This window comes from Ammodytes marinus (assembly GCF_949987685.1).
Source record: "Ammodytes marinus genome assembly, chromosome: 19".
Lineage (NCBI taxonomy): Eukaryota > Metazoa > Chordata > Actinopteri > Uranoscopiformes > Ammodytidae > Ammodytes > Ammodytes marinus.
The window spans coordinates 7,117,683-7,135,913 of NC_137223.1; the positions used below are offsets into that span (position 1 = coordinate 7,117,683).

Here is an 18,231-nt window from a genome sequence, read left to right on the forward strand (position 1 = left end):
TTTTGAAGTTTCTGTCATCTTTTTGTCTGTGCATGCGTCCATCTGAAAGAATGCATGTCAATAGTTATGTATTGTATACTTACTATGTCAACCTCTTTTAACATTGACATTTAAGAAAAAATAAAAATTCCCATACAAAACATCTAAAAAGACATGCAAAACAGGCAAAATGTATCAGTATGCATTTTACAAATAAATGAGTTAAATCATTTCTTTGCAGATTGAACGTAAACAAGCATAAGGCAAACAAATGTGAGGCCAATTCCAAAAGATGTACAGTATGTGATAGGTTGGAGGAAATCTTTCCTTTATCAGAGATTATTTAGTTTCTTTGGACATGTATTTTACTTCATAAGAAGGTGATACAACTGCTACTATTAAATTAAATGTTCAGTTATGAGCTTTCTTTGCTGCAATAACTCTCTGGAGTTGTATGACATGAGGTTTGATTATCACACTTACTGATGATGGACAATGTATTTTGCTATGGGTTTCTACAATTTGACATGTGGATGTTAAATATATCTCAGCAAGATCTTAGAAACATGAAACCTCAGTGTTGCATTCACAGCATTACTCAGAAACTGTGTGTGACAGACGTTGCATGCCGTGACTGACTGATATAATGAGTTTTGAGTCATAAAAAGGTAAAAAACTGACACTTGACAAGTTTGGGGAATTTGCAAGTTCGAAATGAACTTTAAGAATGTTCCATAAAAAGGAGCAACCACCACCTGCAAGAAACATGTGGAACTTGTTAATCTTCCAGTGCATTTGATACTTTGGCTGAAGGTCCAAACAGTTCCCATGAGATTGAGGCTGGCTAAACATAGGCTAATTACTAATTGTATATACTATCTATGCTAAATACCCTGTGAAAAGAACCATATATTCTCTTAGAAAATAGTTAACATTGTTAGACCCCTATATGAAGTTGGATTTCAGGATGAATCCAAGGCGAAAAAAACTAAACAAAAAAACAAAACCACATTAACTCCTTCTTAAAATCTATCCCTCTTCAGACAATTTTGTATTTTGTCTTCCTCAAACTTTCTCTGAACTATACACTATATAAGTTGACAGTTTACAAGGTACATTTTACTGAAGTGCCATAAAAATAATCCCTTCAAGTAATCCTACATAGTATTTTAATGTTACATGTGTTTTTGCAGTGTTGTTGAACTACATATTTGTACCTTGTTGTTATGTGGATATCATCGTTGAACAAAATGTTTATATAGGCCTACACTTAGACAGACACCAAGACAGATAAACTCCTCTAATTGGAAAATAGCAGTTTGCTAAAACATGGTACAATCATAGGGTACAATGCATCTATCCTTGCTCTAAACGAGGTTAATGTTTCTTTTGTACATTGTCCATGTTTAAATGAAGTTACATTAAATTACATTGTAGGCTACATCATTGTTGAGAGCTGTTGAGAGATCAAGGTTTTGAGGAGCGGTGCTTTGAAGACTCTTCTGCGTATGTCAATGACAGTAAACATGAAACTGTAGACTGTTGCAATGCCATGGAGGACTGCCACATGAACAAACATTACAAAGGTGTTATTTTAATGTTATTGAGCCTACGACATGTCGGGTACGTGTCACGAAACCCCTTTTAACCTGATCTCGAGGAGGCGGCTGGAGCTGCGCAAGCTCTTAAACATCAAGCTAGGACAATCAATGCAACAAATAGGCTACAACCAAATATGCAATTACACTGTATGGCAGTGCATTATAACTCAAATCGCTTGAAGGGCCCCGTCTCATTCCTGAAATTAACCTCGCACAGCGGACCTGACGTAGGTTAGGGTATAGGCATACAGTGTCCACAACATTTGCTTCGTTAAAATGGTGTTTATGGAGGCATTCAACGTTTGAATAGCTACTTTTCAATTGAAAATACATAACAAATTAGCCTCAAAACACGTAGCATATATATTTAAATATTATCCGTGAATAAAAGGGGCGTTTCTGTCAAACGCTTAGGCTAAATGTAGAGAAGGGATGGCTTACTTCAGTCGGTGATGCAAGCAGAGGTAGATTTGAAAATACAATTTTCCTATTTCTAAGAAAAATAAAATATATAGGCAATTAGAAAAATAAAAACAATTACAAAATTCCCTTCGGTTTCTTTCGCTGCTTCGTGCTTTGAAATGGCAGCTTCGTCAGACTGGACTACAGCTAAAATCCAAGGTTGGGATTTCTTTGTGAGAACTGAGAAGCACTTGAAGTTACGCCCACCGGGACGAATACTACTGTCTGATTGGCTACTGGTGGCATTTCAGCGTTCTGATTGGAGGAATCGGCTGACGACGTGTGTTCTAATTGTAGGGCTCATTCTTGGAAGACGGTTCATCAATTAACTGGGCCACAAGTTCAACAAATAGCACTCATTTATTGCAGATGTCTAAGTAGAAAACATGTATGTGGTGGACATAACCTGTACACATGGAATTCAATGGGTATGTTCAACAGTGTAAACATGTTAGACAAGCCTAATATATTTCACAATTCAGAAAAAATATGATGATTGAACAAACAATTTTAGCATTTTTTTTCTTGATTTAATAGCTTTTGGACCTCATTTTAAAATATCATGCAGCTACTAAAGCTAGACCTATTCTAAAATTTACTAGAAAAAAAGTCTTAAAAACAGTGCCAACAAATAGGCCTATGATGACTATTTTTTTCGAACACAATCAGGAATATTGAAGTGATTAGGGTGAACAAAACACATGCATATCAACAAACAGCAACATTTTCAAACATTTAATTCAAAGTTTTCAACAAAAGGCAGCCTCATATACAAAATAATTGCCAAGTGCCCATTAAAAAATATTTACATCAGGAGGAGGGCAAGAAAGAGTCATATGAAGTGAAATGATCAAGTTATCTTAAAGATGCTACATTATTCATCAGGGATATATAAAAACAACTCCATCAAATGTCCAGATGAGAGTGCACCTGGTGCGTAAAAGTGGTCCATTTTCGTCCATTACGCGTGGCCCAGGGTGTCTGAAAGCTTGTTGATGTATTCAATCGTGTATTTGAGGGTCTGTATCTTGGTCAAGGGTTGCCCTTTCTTGCGGTAGTCCGGCGGCAGGTAGTCACGGAGATGGTGCAGAGCCTCTGCAAGGCTCCTCATCCGCATCTTCTCCCTCTCGCTGGCCTTCATGCGTCTTTTGATGGTCATCTTGGGCTTGCCCGGCCTCTGCGCAGATGGGGTCTCCCCGTGTCCCGTGAAGCCAAAAGGGAAATCGTTGATCTCCTGTGACCCGCTGGAGTAGTACATCTCCGGCGAGGAGCAAATGGAGTCTATGGAGGACTCCGGCGAGGCGGATTGAAGCGAGTCCTGATCCTCTCCGTAGGTGCCACTACCATGGTTCTTCCACTGAGCAAATATTTTGGCGGTGACAGCCTCCAGGTCCATGTTAGAAATATCCCGAAACTTCCAGAAAGGATGACATGAAGGGTGAATGACAGGCAGCCTATGTGAACGTGATTTTGCCAACGCGTTTTTATATAGAAGCAGATCTCCGGATGTTTATGGGTTCACAGCTCAGGCGATGAAAAAAAAAAAGTTCAAAGAAAACCCCTAGTGCCAAACTGTGACCTTCCCGAAGGGACGTCGTTCGTTATCACTGGGGTGTGAATAAGGCTAAATGGACGGATAATGTGACAGAAAGAAAAATAATTAGATTGCTTTTGTGGGAAATTACTCTTTAAAGTCTACACGACAACAATTATCAGTTTGATGTGATTTGTCAAATGGAGGAATGACAGGATTTATCTTCACCTGAGACCTTCACACCTCACTGGCAAGTCAGGCCTGCGTGTCTTCTGTCTGGAAGCTAACAAACCAACAAACACAATGTTTTTAACTGATTAATCATTACTGACTGAGCCAAGTTAACAATGTGTCAGAGCAACTAAAGTGAATCAGGAGGCTCATTAGGGTTTCATTTTATAGTTTAATACTATTGTCATTGTAAAATGTGTGCTAATTCTGCCATTGTCCACCAGGAGTTAAAGCTATTTGTTTCCACTGCAGTTTTTCTGTTTGGGGAGTTTTCCATCAGGTGTTCATATCCTTCACAAAAACATGACCTTTAGAACGGACTTTGATTTGGACTGGAGAAAAGCAGCTTGATTATCGTGACAAACTGTTGGATATAAAGCACTCACTAGGAAAACTAAGATTTAAGAGCCGGGTACTAAGATTTAAGTTGTTATTTGGGCAGAGGATGCAGCTGTCACCAAGCTCCTGCCAGACCTTTCATGTCTGAAAAGGTGTGTAAGGCCTCACTCATGATCAAGGGGGCAGACACTGGCAGGTTGTAAAACCAATGGCTCAGCGTCCTCTTTAGCTGCAGTGCGTACTCTCTCCGGCCATGATAAGTGACATTAGGCTTGTCAAACAGCAGCAGGAGAAAATAAGCACATGTGGTGCTTTTGTATGACGTTTAATTGTGAAAACTGGGCTAATCCGCAACCGTTCTCCCTGATTTACATAAACTGTTCCTTCCCGGAGCAGAGCACCTTTTGGCATGGCTAACTTGGATGAAGCAAAACACTTATATTTAAATGACAAACTTATTGAAAAAAGCATGTGCATAGTTTTCTGTTATAAGCTTCTTATAAGTTCCTTCAAATTCTACTGAATGGTTTGTTTGTCTGTCTGTGTGTAAATAAATAGACAAGATGCGTGACTCAAGTTGAAAGCTGAAGTTTTCAAATCACGTCTCCCTCATAATTGGCATTTCATGATTACATGATGTGTTTATCATTGTAGCATGTTGTGACAATTTTCTTTATTTCTTTCATCATTTATTTTGAATATAAAACAACAAAAAAGAAAATTCCTATCACAATTTCCTGGCAGATGCCATCCAATGTGTTATTTTCTAGGTCTAAAACCTAAAGATATTCAATTCATTATAATGTTAAGACGAGGAAGAGCAGCAAATGCTTATAAACATGGAACCATCAAAACTTTGCCTTATTTATTTAAAAAAGAATTTAAAAAAAAGTCTGTGGCTCTTCTGTAAAAAGCTAGTAAAGCATAGTTAAGATTTCTTTTTTGTCAACATTATAATAGTTTACATGTCCATCATCCTCAAACCGTGCTGCTCACTTCATGAATTTCAGTCTCAGTCTCTCTGCCAGTGGAAGTGGACTGTCGATGCAGATCACTGAATCGTCGCTGTCTGATACGGTGACAGGTGACGCTGGAGTCTGAAGGAACACATTGTCATCATCCACATTCTGACGTGTGCTTTTGGATGATACAGATTTGCTGTTTGACTCAGTTCGTACACTGAGGCTTACGGGTTTGAGTCGTGATAACTGGACTGTGTGTGCAGTTGCTTTTGCTGTCTTTGGTCCGGAAACCGGTTTCAGGTGGAAGTCGAAGGCCGTCTTGTGTGTGGGCTTGATCTTAGCTTTCCTCTGAGGCCCGAAATGCTGGTTCTCTGCGTCGCTTTCCTCGCTGGACAAACATGCACTTGTACACACGCTCTTCTTCGTGGTCTGCGGCGGGTTCCTGTCCTTGGCACTTGGACCCGGGTCAGACTGGCCTCTCTGTGTTTGCGAGGTAGATGATGAAACGGCTTTTTTGACAAATTTGTACCTGTGAGGAGGCTTTTGGGAGACATTACATTCGACCCCTGCCTTTCTCTGGGCTTGTACTCCAGGCCTCAGTGGCTGCTTTAAACTGTGAGTTTCCGTCTTCATTGTGTAACACTGCTTTTTATCGGCAAGTGGTTCTTTCCTGTAAACAACCGATTCCTTTACCGACAATTTACTCTCATTGCTACTTTTACTGGGGATCTGTCCATTGGGTTTTAAGTTATCAGAAGGAATGTGTTTAATAGGGGCTAACTCATAGTGTAGTTGTTTTGAGACCGCGTCGCTGTGGATCTCCATCTGGCCTATAGCTTTAGATGTGTTCCTCATGAGCAACCGGACCCTTAGAGGACACTCTGTCAAGCACAAAGCTGGAACAGATCTGGAGTCTGTTCCTTTCACGTCACTTGAGGTTTTCTTTTCCTCCGCTTTCAAGGCAGCACTGTGTGTGGCTCTGCTCAGCTCCGGTTGAGTGGCGTGGTTTGTGGCGGTTTGCGGAGTTGGAGAGGAGGTGAAGGACAGAGCGTCCCAGTCGATGTCGCTCAGGTGCAGAGCGTGGATAACGGCAGAGACGTGAGGTGAAGCAGCAGCCTCCTCCGACCCCGCTTGAGACAGAGGAGTACTGGGGGAATCGCCCAGACTGCTGTGCTTCTCCTCATTTGACTTCCTCTGCTGTTCATGGTTCACCGGCGTGTCCAAAAGCACCACTTCTGGTTCCTCTGTGTTTGAAGTGGTAGGGAGCAGCATTTGTGGAATAGAGCTAGAGGAACTCTGAAGGGTCATCTGAGCCAAGAGGTCTGAAATACCATCGGAGACTTCCGCCAGCTTCTCCTTTTTACTCTTTGGCTTCCTCTCTGTAAAAGAAGATTGAGACTGGATGTCAGTGTTCAAAACCTAAACGTTATGAATGACTTCTTGGCTACACTCTTGACTGTAAATACTTTACATTAGGAAAGGGAAGCTCTGAAGCACGTACGACCAGAGAGGAGAAGGAGGGGGAGTGGGCAAAGTAAAAACCTGTTTAAAGTGACAGCGTAGGCCTGTTAGACAGACGCCTCTTGGCTGCATCAAAGTCTTTGGTGTGAACTAGTGGAGTTGCCAAACTCTACATTTCCAGGTGTCAGAGCTGCCGTAATAGACAGCCTCGACAAACAAGTCAAACCTATAGGTGCCTTTGATCAGGACAGCCTTGTCAGCACAGTGTGGGAAGTCTTGGAGCTTGTCAAGTCTGTGGGGGGGCTCCTAATATTACTACATTCAGTCGTTAATTTCCCCCAAATCTTCACAGGAAAACATGATAATGCGTGTTTATATACCAATATAAAAACACTTTATTATACACACTAATATGCATTTCTTACTCTTGGTCTTGTTCTCTTCTGCCAGAGCTTTGTCTCTCAGGTAGCTCTCCACCACCTCGGGGAAGGCCACACGGAAGAGAGACTCTTCCTCCACCGTCCTCACCTCATGTTGATGGTCTGGAGGGTGATCCTCAGGGAACACATAATGTTCTGCAAAAAAAGGAAGAAAAAAGAACATGTCAAGCCAAATTGGTTTCAATAAGTCTAAAAAAAATCCTTTTGGCTACAGTAAAATAAAAGGGGCAAGAATTACTTATGCTGCGTCACCCCTGGTAACGTAACTTCATTAGGGCTGCCTCTCTAACACATTTTCCCCTCATTATTATATTTTTGATCAGCGCTTGGTTACAAGTGCTCATCAAGTGCTTTGTTTTGTCAGACCAACAATACAATGTAGTACCCCAAAATCGACCGATCTCTTCTACCTTTTTCAACAGACAATCAGGAAAAACTCACATTTTAGAACCTGGAGGACCATCAATTATTTGGCATTTCTGCTGGAAAAATTTCTCAAATGGTTGAAAGATTATCAGAATAATCAAATAATAAATATTTAAATTGCTTGATGTTGTAATGCACACGTGTTAAATTCATGGGTACGAGTTAATTGCGATAATGTACTTTGGGAATTGAATTGAATCAATTCCCAACTGATTCTGTAATATTTTCCTGTTGATATTTAACACAGGCACCAGAGTTCAAAGTGACATGAGATGTTTCCATATGACAACATAATTTATCTGTATAAAAATACTGAATCGCTGCCTGATGTGATACAACCACATCCTGAATTTTAGTTGATTGAGACTTTCTCAGGCCGGTCACGTCAGGTGGGCTTGTTAGTGAAGTGGACTTTGATACGACAGATTTCCCAGCTTGGGGAGGAAGCCAGTTTAGCACCTAGCGGCTGTTGTGACTCATCTGTCACCTCTGAACCCCACCTCACAGCAAGTCACTAACAGACAAGCCGGTGACGAGCACCCCGCAGCCCAACCTCCACTCAATGCAGCAGTCATGTCACTCAACCCCAAGAGGATGTTTTCTTAAATCTATACCTCCCACTCATCCTTTAATCTGAAGGAAAACAAGAGTAATGCTCATTATATTGATTGAAGTGAACAATATCCTTTGTTAAACCTTACCTGGTGCACTCCAGATGATTTCGAAGCAAGCGATGGCATTCCTCACCCTTGGTTTCAATATTCTTTTGAAGGATAGAAAAAGTGTTGTTCATTATCTAGCTACTGGAATAACATTTCATTACAACATCACAAAAAAGAAAGTCACAAATGTCTTTTGTCTTTTACCTGATGGGCCTGACTTGGGAGGACATTTCTCTGCCATATTTTCTGTTCATCAATTCTGCATAGGTCATCAAGACTAAAACCTTTTCACTGGTGTAGTGCGTCGGCCACTCCATCTTGTCATAGGTGAATTTCTGCAAAACAGAAGTTTTTATTTTTTTACATGCTACTCGTTGGAGAGATATATCAACTGAACATGTTATTTAAATGAACCCATTACCTGCATCAACTGCATATTCGGCTGTCTCCTCTTAAAGTGTGACACAGGCTTATCCTTGGAAACCAGGAACTCACATATGATCTGAAAAGTGTAATTCAAGAATTAAAATTCATATACTATAATATAAATACTATACCAGTTATGAAACAATAACACACACACTCGCACATACCTCTGTAAAAGGGAACTGTTGGCTTGCCAGTGTTTTCCTAAAATATTAATGAAACACAGAATAAAATTAACATGAAATCAAACCATCCTTTAAAAATCATCAGCATTTTTCTGACAATTAACTTGTCAATTAATTAACTTGTTGTCGCAATACTTAAACCTGCAGTGTGTAGAATTTTGGGTTTTATTTCCTGGCAGATTTTGTAGAAAATAATCTTTTTTCCCCTTAGAAAGGGTCTCATATGTCCATATTTCTCCATACCATGGACCAAGGCATTGGCGCCGCCATGTTGGAAGCGTCATGGTTGGAATGTTATCAGGTGCATTGTTTAAAATTTAGAATTGTTCTTGTCCTTGAAGGCCACTGTAGCTTCTGTTATTATTCAAAGGAGGTGGGGTTACCCAGGGAGCGTTGCATTCTAGAACTTTCTAGAATTTTCTAGAACTTTCTTGATGATGTCATATTACACACTGCACCTGCATTATGAGTTATTTTACTGCCTCAGTCTGAGAGTATCATTGATAAGACATGCTATAATGCTACAAGTGTTGTTATTGCTCTCTCAAACCGTTCCACTTTTGCTTTCAATTCTAATATTTGTGTACCGTTTCATTACGTACTTCCTGACATTTGCCTCAAAAGACGAGGCCTGGCGGGTCTGCTCATATCGGTGCCAGTCACAGGGACACTGGTAGTCAAAGTCCTGAGGTTGACAGAAACGTTTGCTGTCGCACAGCAAGCAGCCACTGCGCTCATGTGTCTTTGTCGAGCCTGACAAGAAGGGAGGAGACGAATCGGAATAAATACTTGATAACATTCAGACCCATCTCTCACATACGTGCATGTTTTGACATGAAAGGTGTAATAGATTTAAATCAACCCCTTCCCCCTTTGCTCTCCATCCCCTTATCAGAATCAGAAACAATGGGTCAGAGTTCAGAGGAGGTCACCACTCACCAGGATGTCGGCATATGTGGCAGTGGGCAACTTTCTTTACAACTCCCTCAGACATGCCACTGTGCTGATCCTTCCACTGTACAAACCTGAGGTGATGAGAGAAAGGTTATACAACATCATATAGTATAGTATAGTATAGTATAGTATAGTATAGTATAGTATAGTATAGTATAGTATAGTATAGTATAGTATGAGCACCATTTATACTAGAGACTGTTTATAGAAAGGAAAAAAAAAGAATATCTGTTATCAAAAGTGCAAGAAAATATCCCACAGTCTGTGTTTCCTACCTTTGCAGAAGAGTTTGACCTTTCAGCATTTGGATAAGCCTCAGAGCTTGCTCTCTACCAACTCCTGGAATGCCCTTATGGACAAATAAAAATGTACAGCAAACATACTGTAAAATTATAGCAAACATATATAACATAGTTCTAGCAAACATTTCAGAAGTAGGCACCCTGTTTACCTTGGGAATATAATCACATCCAAGGAGGACAGCCAGACCGACGAGATCATCTCTGGAGAGATGTAGCTCGGTTTGTACCCTGGAGGTCTTGTAACAGTCCACCTGAGGGTCCTGGAGAGAAAAGTGAAAAAGAGAAAAGAAAGAAATACTTGAAGATATTATGGTTTTTACAATCCAGGCATCACCACAATAACAAACAGAATCTAAAATATAGAAATAGCTTAAACAACGACAAGTAAAAACCAAAGGTGTCTGGCTACAGGTTACAATAATTCCAACACTAATTAATGTAGGATTTGTGATGATGTAATTGATGATGTGAAGCAGCCTTATCTACTGGCCACACATAAACTCCTCTATTCCATCACACCTAGTTATAGATGTGATTGTGATATATTATGCCTGATGATTTGTTTTCTTGATTTAAATGTTTTATGTTTATTAGAGATGTCTCAGACTTAAAGGTGAAGTAAGCGGTTTATTTATGTTAATATAAGTGTAAAATTGCTCTTTATTCATACAGTGATCACTTACATAATGTGCACGTTTCATAAAGCCGATCTCTCAGTCAGCTGCTTTGCATGTAATCGGCAAATAAACTTATTGGAGTATCCCGACATTTTTATCCAATCGGAAGAGAGAACGCTACAAACCAACACTCGTCTCACTCATATATAGTATATACACTCCATGGTCTCACTGCCGGTGCACGACAGAGCAACAGATGGGTGAATGTGTATGCGCCTACAATGGCGGAGCAGGTAAAAATCCTTCCCAATGTCTGTTTTGATGGTTTTTATCACGTTTTATCACACTTATGGATCTGAGATGATGCTAGATAACTTGCTGCTTGAAGACCGCAGTGCATTAATGTGGTGACATAGGGACGAGCAAGGGGACTGCTAACTGCAGTAACTGACAGGAAGTTAGCTAAAATAACCATTCCGCTTACAGCACCTTTAAATTTATATTTTGACTTTTGGAAGAGCCTAGATTGAGTATGGATTTCTGTTTTCAATGTTGTTAAACCTGCAGTGTGTAGAATTTTGAGATTTTTTTCATAGCAGACTTGGTAGAAAATAATTATAATATCCATAAGTACATTTAATTTATTGTATAATAGCTGATTTTTTTTTTTAGATTTTAATTTTTTTCCTTTAGAAAGGGTCTCATATATCTCCGTATTTCTCCATACCATGGACCAAGGCATGGGCACCGCCATGTTGGAAGTGTCATGGTTGGAATGTCATCAAGTGCATTGTTTAGAATTTAGAATTGTTCTTGTCCTTGAAGGCCACTGTAGCTTCTGTTATTATTCAAAAGGGGTGGGGTTACCCAGGGAGCGTTGCATTCTTTGTAGAATTTTCTAGAAATGTCTTGATGATGTCATATTACACACTGCACCTTTAAAAGGAATGAAATATTATTGACAAAAAAGAAACTGATTCTTTCATTTATTAAGTTGTTAATTGTTTTGTAGAGCAGGAACAAAAAATGTTGACCTACTAACACCCATTTTCTTGTAATCACATTTTCCGTCCCTAAGTTACACTACAACAGTGAGTTTAGTAACAATAACTTGTTTTTACAGCAGCAGAAAGGACGTGTAATGGGGAACGGTGAATAGCAAACGGTAAATAAATAATTATATAGCACTCTTTTCAAAGACTCAGACGCTTTACAATGTTCGCCTAATTCACACACACAGGAAAGATGTAACACACAGACACACACTGAGGGCAGCAGGCTACCACGCAGGGGGGCTGGCCAACCATCTGGAGCAATTTGAGATTCAGTGTCTTGCCTAGAAGGTGGGGATAGAACCGCCAAGCCTGTAATCATTGGACAACCACTCTACCCACAGCCAACCCCCAAAGAAAGCCTGCCATCCATTAATGCTTAATGTTTTGTATTTTCACCAGAAGAACTTTCTCATGATTGTGTACACTGTGGATGATGGACACAAACTCTCATAAACTTACTTTACTGTTCATATTGAAGTTTCTGTAGACGGTCCGGGCTCCGTACAAGAATACGTCTCCATCATTGGTGATACAGCCGTCCACCAGGCCCTGTGAGTCCAGGTATGCACACATGGCCTCAGCCTCCCCGGCAGCAGTCACCCATGGCACACCCAGGTAGTCCAACATGTCTGCACACTATGGAGGCCAGAGAAGGACAAGAGGGTTATTGAATAAAGTAGGTGAATTTATTATGACTGACTATAATGACAGATGCAGGAGAAAGATGCAGGGCCAACCAACCAACCTCTCTAAGTACAGCATTAAAGCGCCCTCTGCTGGTATTGGATGTTGTTTTAGACTTGAGGGCAGCAGCCTTTTTGAATCCCCCATATCTTGCTTCTGTCCTCTTACTCATGGTTTCTGCTTTAATTTTGGGGGCTTCTCCTTCCATTACGAAGACTAGCTTTACCCCCATGAGGGTGAGAGATGACACCCTGAAAAATAAATTCCTGGACACAAAAGACGAAACAATAAACCCACAGTTTAAAATAGTAGAGATTGAAGCCGACGTCATGAGGATTTATTTGAATAACTTTTAGTGTGACATGTATTTACCTCAGGTGGGGCTTGGTGACTCTCCCCATCATTGCTTGTACATGCTGGGCCTCGCAAACCCAGAGACTCAGGTCGACTGCCAGCGTCTTTCCAGTCAAACTGTAAAGCGGTACCGACTCGCGGACCGGCTCCACGATAGACCACAAGTCGTGAACACCCATAGCTAACACAAAACTGGGTTTTAACTGGTTTAACAGGAAGAAAAGGTGCAGGAAATATCAACGCGAAACAGACAACAACGAGACGGAAAATTCAAACAGTGGCGCCGTTTTGGGCCGCGTTCCAATTCCTTGTCCCTCTGTGTACTAAGCGGCCCTTTCAGTAAATCAAATGCCAAGACGTCGCGAAAGAAAGCGTATACGACGCTTTAAATAGAATATAAATCATCACTACGATTTATATGTAGAAAATATAGGAATTATATGTTCAATAATCGTGACTTTAAAAACAAAAGGTGGAAAGAAAGGGAGCACGCATACGAAGTCGGTCCACGTCTTACGTTTTTACGTAAACGTCATCGTAAAACGCCTCCACATGCCTGTTGCTATGGATACGAAACTTTTTGTCAGCCATGGACTCAAAAATACACCTAGAAATCGTCGGTTTGATTAAAGACTGTAATTTCCACGTTGCCAAAACTATTGCCGAGGTAAAGCGTTAATTTCATGTTGTTTATCAGTTTCATATAATTTGTTTTCATCTGAACTGCGTCGTTTTACTGTGCACAACAGGGTCTAAAACAGAAGTATCCCGAGGTTTTTCTGGATCCAAAAGTCCAACCACTTCTCGAATTTGAGTGGCACACATATCTGTGCAAGAAGAAAACGGTAAGCGGTCTAATGAGATCCTCCTGGAGGCTTTAAGAAAAGTAAAGTGGCTTCAAAACATTTAGAAAGCAGTTGACCTATGGCCCCCATGTCAGGGTATATTCAGTTATTGTCTAAGATGCATTACTTCAAAGACAGGATTTTAAATGTTATAGGTGTAGGCGACACTTTAAACCAATCAATCTGGGAGAATCACCATGCAGCATATGATCCCAATACACTTTGAAAATAATAATAGTCATAAGATAAAGCATAGCCTTTGAAATGAAACAGCCATAGCCCACACAATATTATAAAGGAATATTAAAATTAGCAAGCATATAGCCTCAAAGAAAATTGAAATTAGACATGAAAACATCTGTTATAAAAGGATGTCAGAAAGACCTACTTTTGGCTAGGGTGCAAGGAAGGAAGAACCTTAAAATCAGCTCTAGCTTGCACCGGTAACCAGCGATGTCATTATAAATGATCTTATCTTCTGTGAACACAGTGGAGTAAAGAGTGAAATACGGTATTTGCCTGTGCAATACAATACTGTAAAAGTGTAAAATAGCATAAAATGTAAATATGCAGAGTAGTACTTCAATTGTACAACTTGTGTCAATATGTTGTTATTTTCCACCGTTGTTCTACATTGATGACCTCATTTAAACTAAGATGAGAATGCCTTTTTAAAATAATGTTAAGAAGATGATATGGTGATTCTGAAATCCCTAATGACATCCAACTCGTACCTTGCTCAACACTTGTGAGTTCAGGAGCTGTGTGGTGATGTGTGGCAGTACCCCAGTGGCATAATGTGCTTCCTGAACGGCCTTCTCCTTGGCAACGAGAAGGATCTTGCCAGCTGGGCCAAGGATCAGTGGAGTTTCACGTTCGATCGGCCGCAGGCTTTCTACACGGCCCTCACTGACGACAGCTACGCCAAATACCTCCAGGATACCGGGGCAAGTCAACTTCACAGTCACATTAAAAAAATAATAAAAATAGGCTAAAGGTCAAATACAATGGAAAGTTATTTTTCGGTTTATGAATGGGGAAAGCAGGACTCATGAGTTTGACTCCTGTATACAATTAAGTCACTACTGAGTGCATAACTTGTTGGCTAGTAGCAATTATTTTTCTCTGTATAAAGGCTTATTTATGCTGTTTGTTTGACCTTGACACATTCAAAATAAGCAAGAATACACTGTGCTTTCCTTATAGCATCAGTTTGTCTTCATGGAGATTGAGATAGCAGGAGAGGCAGTGGGGAGGTTATTGTTTGAGGTGAGGTTACTCTGACACGCAAAGAAAGCACAAATACTGTCTTTGTCATCTTATCCCTCTTCACTTCTTTCGGAACACCCTTCATATTCAAATTGAGGGAAAAGATTAAAATATATTGTTGAAATTGCTGCTGACATTAGAAACTAGATGACCATAGCAGGATAGCAACTGTCTCCCTCTCGCCCCTCAGCTCTTCTCAGATATTTGTCCAAAGACATCAGAGAACTTCCGGGCTCTTTGCACAGGAGAGCACGGCCAGTCGCAGAGCGGCTTCCCTCTGTGCTACAAGGATACTGTGTTTCATCGTGTGGTGCCCAACGGCTGGGTGCAAGGTGGAGGTATGGGCCACAATGTTAACAACATTTAGTTGGTTTTCACACACAATCGTTACCCAATTACAATAGATAATATTATCTCATATGCATGATAGATAGATAGATAGATAGATAGATAGATAGATAGATAGATAGATAGATAGATAGATAGATAGATAGATAGATAGATAGATAGATAGATAGATAGATAGATAGATAGATAGATAGATAGATAGATAGATAGATAGGGGCGACTGTGGCTCAGGTGGTAGAGCGGGTCGGCTGATGATCAAAGGGTTGGAGGTTCGATTCCCGCCCTGCCACTTGTGTCATGGTTGTTGTGTCCTTGGGCAAGACACTTCACCCACCTTGCCTCGTGTGAATGTCGATAGTAAGCCTGCTATCGGTGTGTGAATGGTGACGTGGTCTCTCTTGAAAAAGAGTCTCCGGTCTCAATGGGATTTACCTGTATAAATAAAGGTTAAAAAAATAAAAATAAATAGATAGATAGATAGATAGATAGATAGATAGATAGATAGGAAGTACATCAACACATTTTCAGTACTTGAACTGGTGTTCATGGTCATCTTCTTCGGCTGTTATGGAAACACATTGCAGTTCAGAAATATATTCTTTTTGAATTGACTTCCACTGTAAGTAAGATAAACCATAAAATGCCTCTTACTTCCTATCAACATGACTCAGTGTGTTTTGTTTTGATTATGACAGCACCTAAAGTGATCAACAAAATATTGTGAGAAGTTGTGTTTTTTGTTTGTTGCAGTGTCACTGTGGTCTGCAGGTCCCCTTGGTAACCATATCTTTCAATTTTGCAGATATTTCTCTGGAAATGAAAGGTGACGCAGGGGAGTCAATCTATGGACCAACTTTTGAAGGTATCATAGCACCTATCTATCTATCTATCTATCTATCTATCTATCTATCTATCTATCTATCTATCTATCTATCTATCTATCTATCTATCTATCTATCTATCTATCTATCTATCTATCTATCTATCTATCTATCTATCTATCTATCTATCTATCTATTGTGTTGACTTTACTTTCTGCAACATGTCCTTCTGTCATTTTAGACGAGAGCTTTGCCGTGTCCCACTCTAAGCGTGGCACCTTAGGAATGGCCAATAAGGGCCCCCACAGCAATGGATCTCAGTTCTACATCACCCTGCAGCCAGCCCCCTGGATGGACAAGACTTACATTGCCTTTGGGTTTGTATTAATATTCTGACTGGTTTTCGATTTGCAAATTCTGCATATCTTTAATACAGTTCTGCTCAAGAACTAATGTCCTTTATCTTCCGTACTAGTCAGGTGATTGAGGGTGTCGACGTCCTCAGGAGACTAGAAGCAGTCGTGACTTGCAATGAAAGACCCAAGTATCAATCGAAAGTTACGGATTGTGGAATGTTCTTAGCACCAAAATGATTGATGTTTTTTTATTTTTTATTCATTGTTTGAAATGTTACTCATGGAGTAAAAAACAACAACATAAAACACATGAAGCATGAGGTGCGTGAAGGCATCGGCAAAAAGTATTTGGTTTCTCCACAAAACCTTTGTATTTATTTGTAATTATGTGCACGACATACGCTTTGTGTCTTTGTCAACTAGCATGTCATCTTGATGTGTGTATGTGTGCATATCTTATCATAATTGTATAGTTCCTTATAACCTCAAATGCAAACACAACGCTGAAAAATTAGGAGGAACTGAAAATATTTGTCTTTCACAAATGTAACAACTCAGATTACTTTTCTATAATGCAAATAATACATTTGCATATGTATTTGAGAGAGAGAGAGAGAGAGAGAGAGAGAGAGAGAGAGAGAGAGAGAGAGAGAGAGGCATAAAGGTAAAAGCAAGCAGTTGTACATTCAGGGAAAAATACAGTTTAACCTGTGTGTAAATGCATTATGACCTACTATTTCTACTCAGAATGATATACAGTAAATGATTGGTAAATTGCCATGGGGAATAGCCTTTTATCTGCACCTGTATCTCACATAAAGACATCCTGTTAATCACACCACATTGCCATTTTGTTTCACTTAATGTATTATAAAGAGAAAAAGGAGAAGTGCTTCCTTTTAATCCCCTTGTACAGGTGTCACAGGTGTCCAAGCAGAAGCGAACCCCATCAGTTTTGGTTTAGGCCTTTCTCTATTTTTCTTGTCCCTTTTAGCTTTACAATGTTTTACTAATGTAGGCTACTAAAAACGAATTATTTTCAAACAATAACAATGTAAAATACAAGACAGGAAATTAATATTACAAAGAAGAATGAATTCAGTTAAGAGTGGTGGAAATGCCGCAGAGAATAGCAAAAAGGATGTAAAGCAGAAGGAAGCTAGACATTAAAACAGCAAGGATTTAGAGATACAGTAGACTTTTTTACCATTCAGTCGACCAGCCAAACAAATGACAAGTGAAAGTGGCAAAAGATGGAGGAGGATTACCTTTCCACTTACAAGAAAATGATATTAACCCCAAAATGAAAAACATCTGAAATGTCTTAATCCAAATGTTCCATTAAATAGCCTAGAGTTGGTCTACATCCAATTCCATTACATCATAAGTAAATTGGGGGCGTGTTATCCATCTTTAAACCTGCAGTGTGTAGAATTTTGGGTTTTATTTCCTAGCAGACTTTGTAGAAAATAATTATAATATCCATAAGTGCGTTTAATTCAGTGCATGATAGCTGACATTTTTTTTAGATTTTTTTTCCCTTGGAAAGGGTCTTATATATGTCCATATTTCTCCATACCTTGGACCAAGGCATAGGCGCCGCCATGTTGGAAGCGTCATGGTCGGAATGTGATCAGGTGCGTTGTTTAGAATTTAGAATTGTTCTTGTCCTTGAATGCCACTGTAGCTTCTGTTATTATTCAAAAGGGGTTGGGTAAACCAAGGGAGCGTTGCATTCTAGAACTTTCTAGAATTTTCTAGAACTTTCTTGATGATGTCATATCACACACTGCACCTTTAAAGGTGCAGTGTGTAATATGACATCATCAAGTACGTTCTAGAAAGTTCTAGAATGCAAGGTGCAGTCATGGACATATAAAGAAAGGGTGCAGTGTGTAATATGACATCATCAAGAAAG

General features: G+C 39.8%; 3 protein-coding genes across 3 annotated transcripts; 1 reads left to right on the forward strand and 2 right to left on the reverse strand.

Annotated features, from left to right (window-relative positions):
- Positions 1-3,003: 3,003 nt before the first annotated feature.
- msgn1 (mesogenin 1) lies at positions 3,004-3,438 on the reverse strand (the record flags this gene model as incomplete). The annotated part of the gene is made up of 1 exon (XM_080047725.1): positions 3,004-3,438. The coding sequence occupies one exon, from the start codon at positions 3,436-3,438 to the stop codon at positions 3,004-3,006; it is 435 nt and encodes a 144-aa protein (XP_079903851.1).
- Positions 3,439-5,138: 1,700 nt separating this feature from the next.
- On the reverse strand, positions 5,139-12,853 carry gen1 (GEN1 Holliday junction 5' flap endonuclease; the record flags this gene model as incomplete). Its single annotated transcript, XM_080047770.1, has 13 exons — positions 5,139-6,487; positions 6,995-7,144; positions 8,137-8,198; positions 8,302-8,432; positions 8,519-8,599; positions 8,691-8,727; positions 9,311-9,461; positions 9,648-9,733; positions 9,938-10,011; positions 10,114-10,224; positions 12,096-12,272; positions 12,382-12,586; positions 12,693-12,853. The coding sequence occupies 13 exons, from the start codon at positions 12,851-12,853 to the stop codon at positions 5,139-5,141; spliced, it is 2,775 nt and encodes a 924-aa protein (XP_079903896.1).
- Positions 12,854-13,263: 410 nt separating this feature from the next.
- ppil6 (peptidylprolyl isomerase (cyclophilin)-like 6) lies at positions 13,264-16,550 on the forward strand (the record flags this gene model as incomplete). The annotated part of the gene is made up of 8 exons (XM_080048229.1): positions 13,264-13,341; positions 13,424-13,519; positions 14,278-14,466; positions 14,726-14,788; positions 14,979-15,126; positions 15,939-15,998; positions 16,199-16,338; positions 16,437-16,550. The coding sequence occupies 8 exons, from the start codon at positions 13,264-13,266 to the stop codon at positions 16,548-16,550; spliced, it is 888 nt and encodes a 295-aa protein (XP_079904355.1).
- Between the last annotated feature and the right edge of the window lie 1,681 nt (positions 16,551-18,231).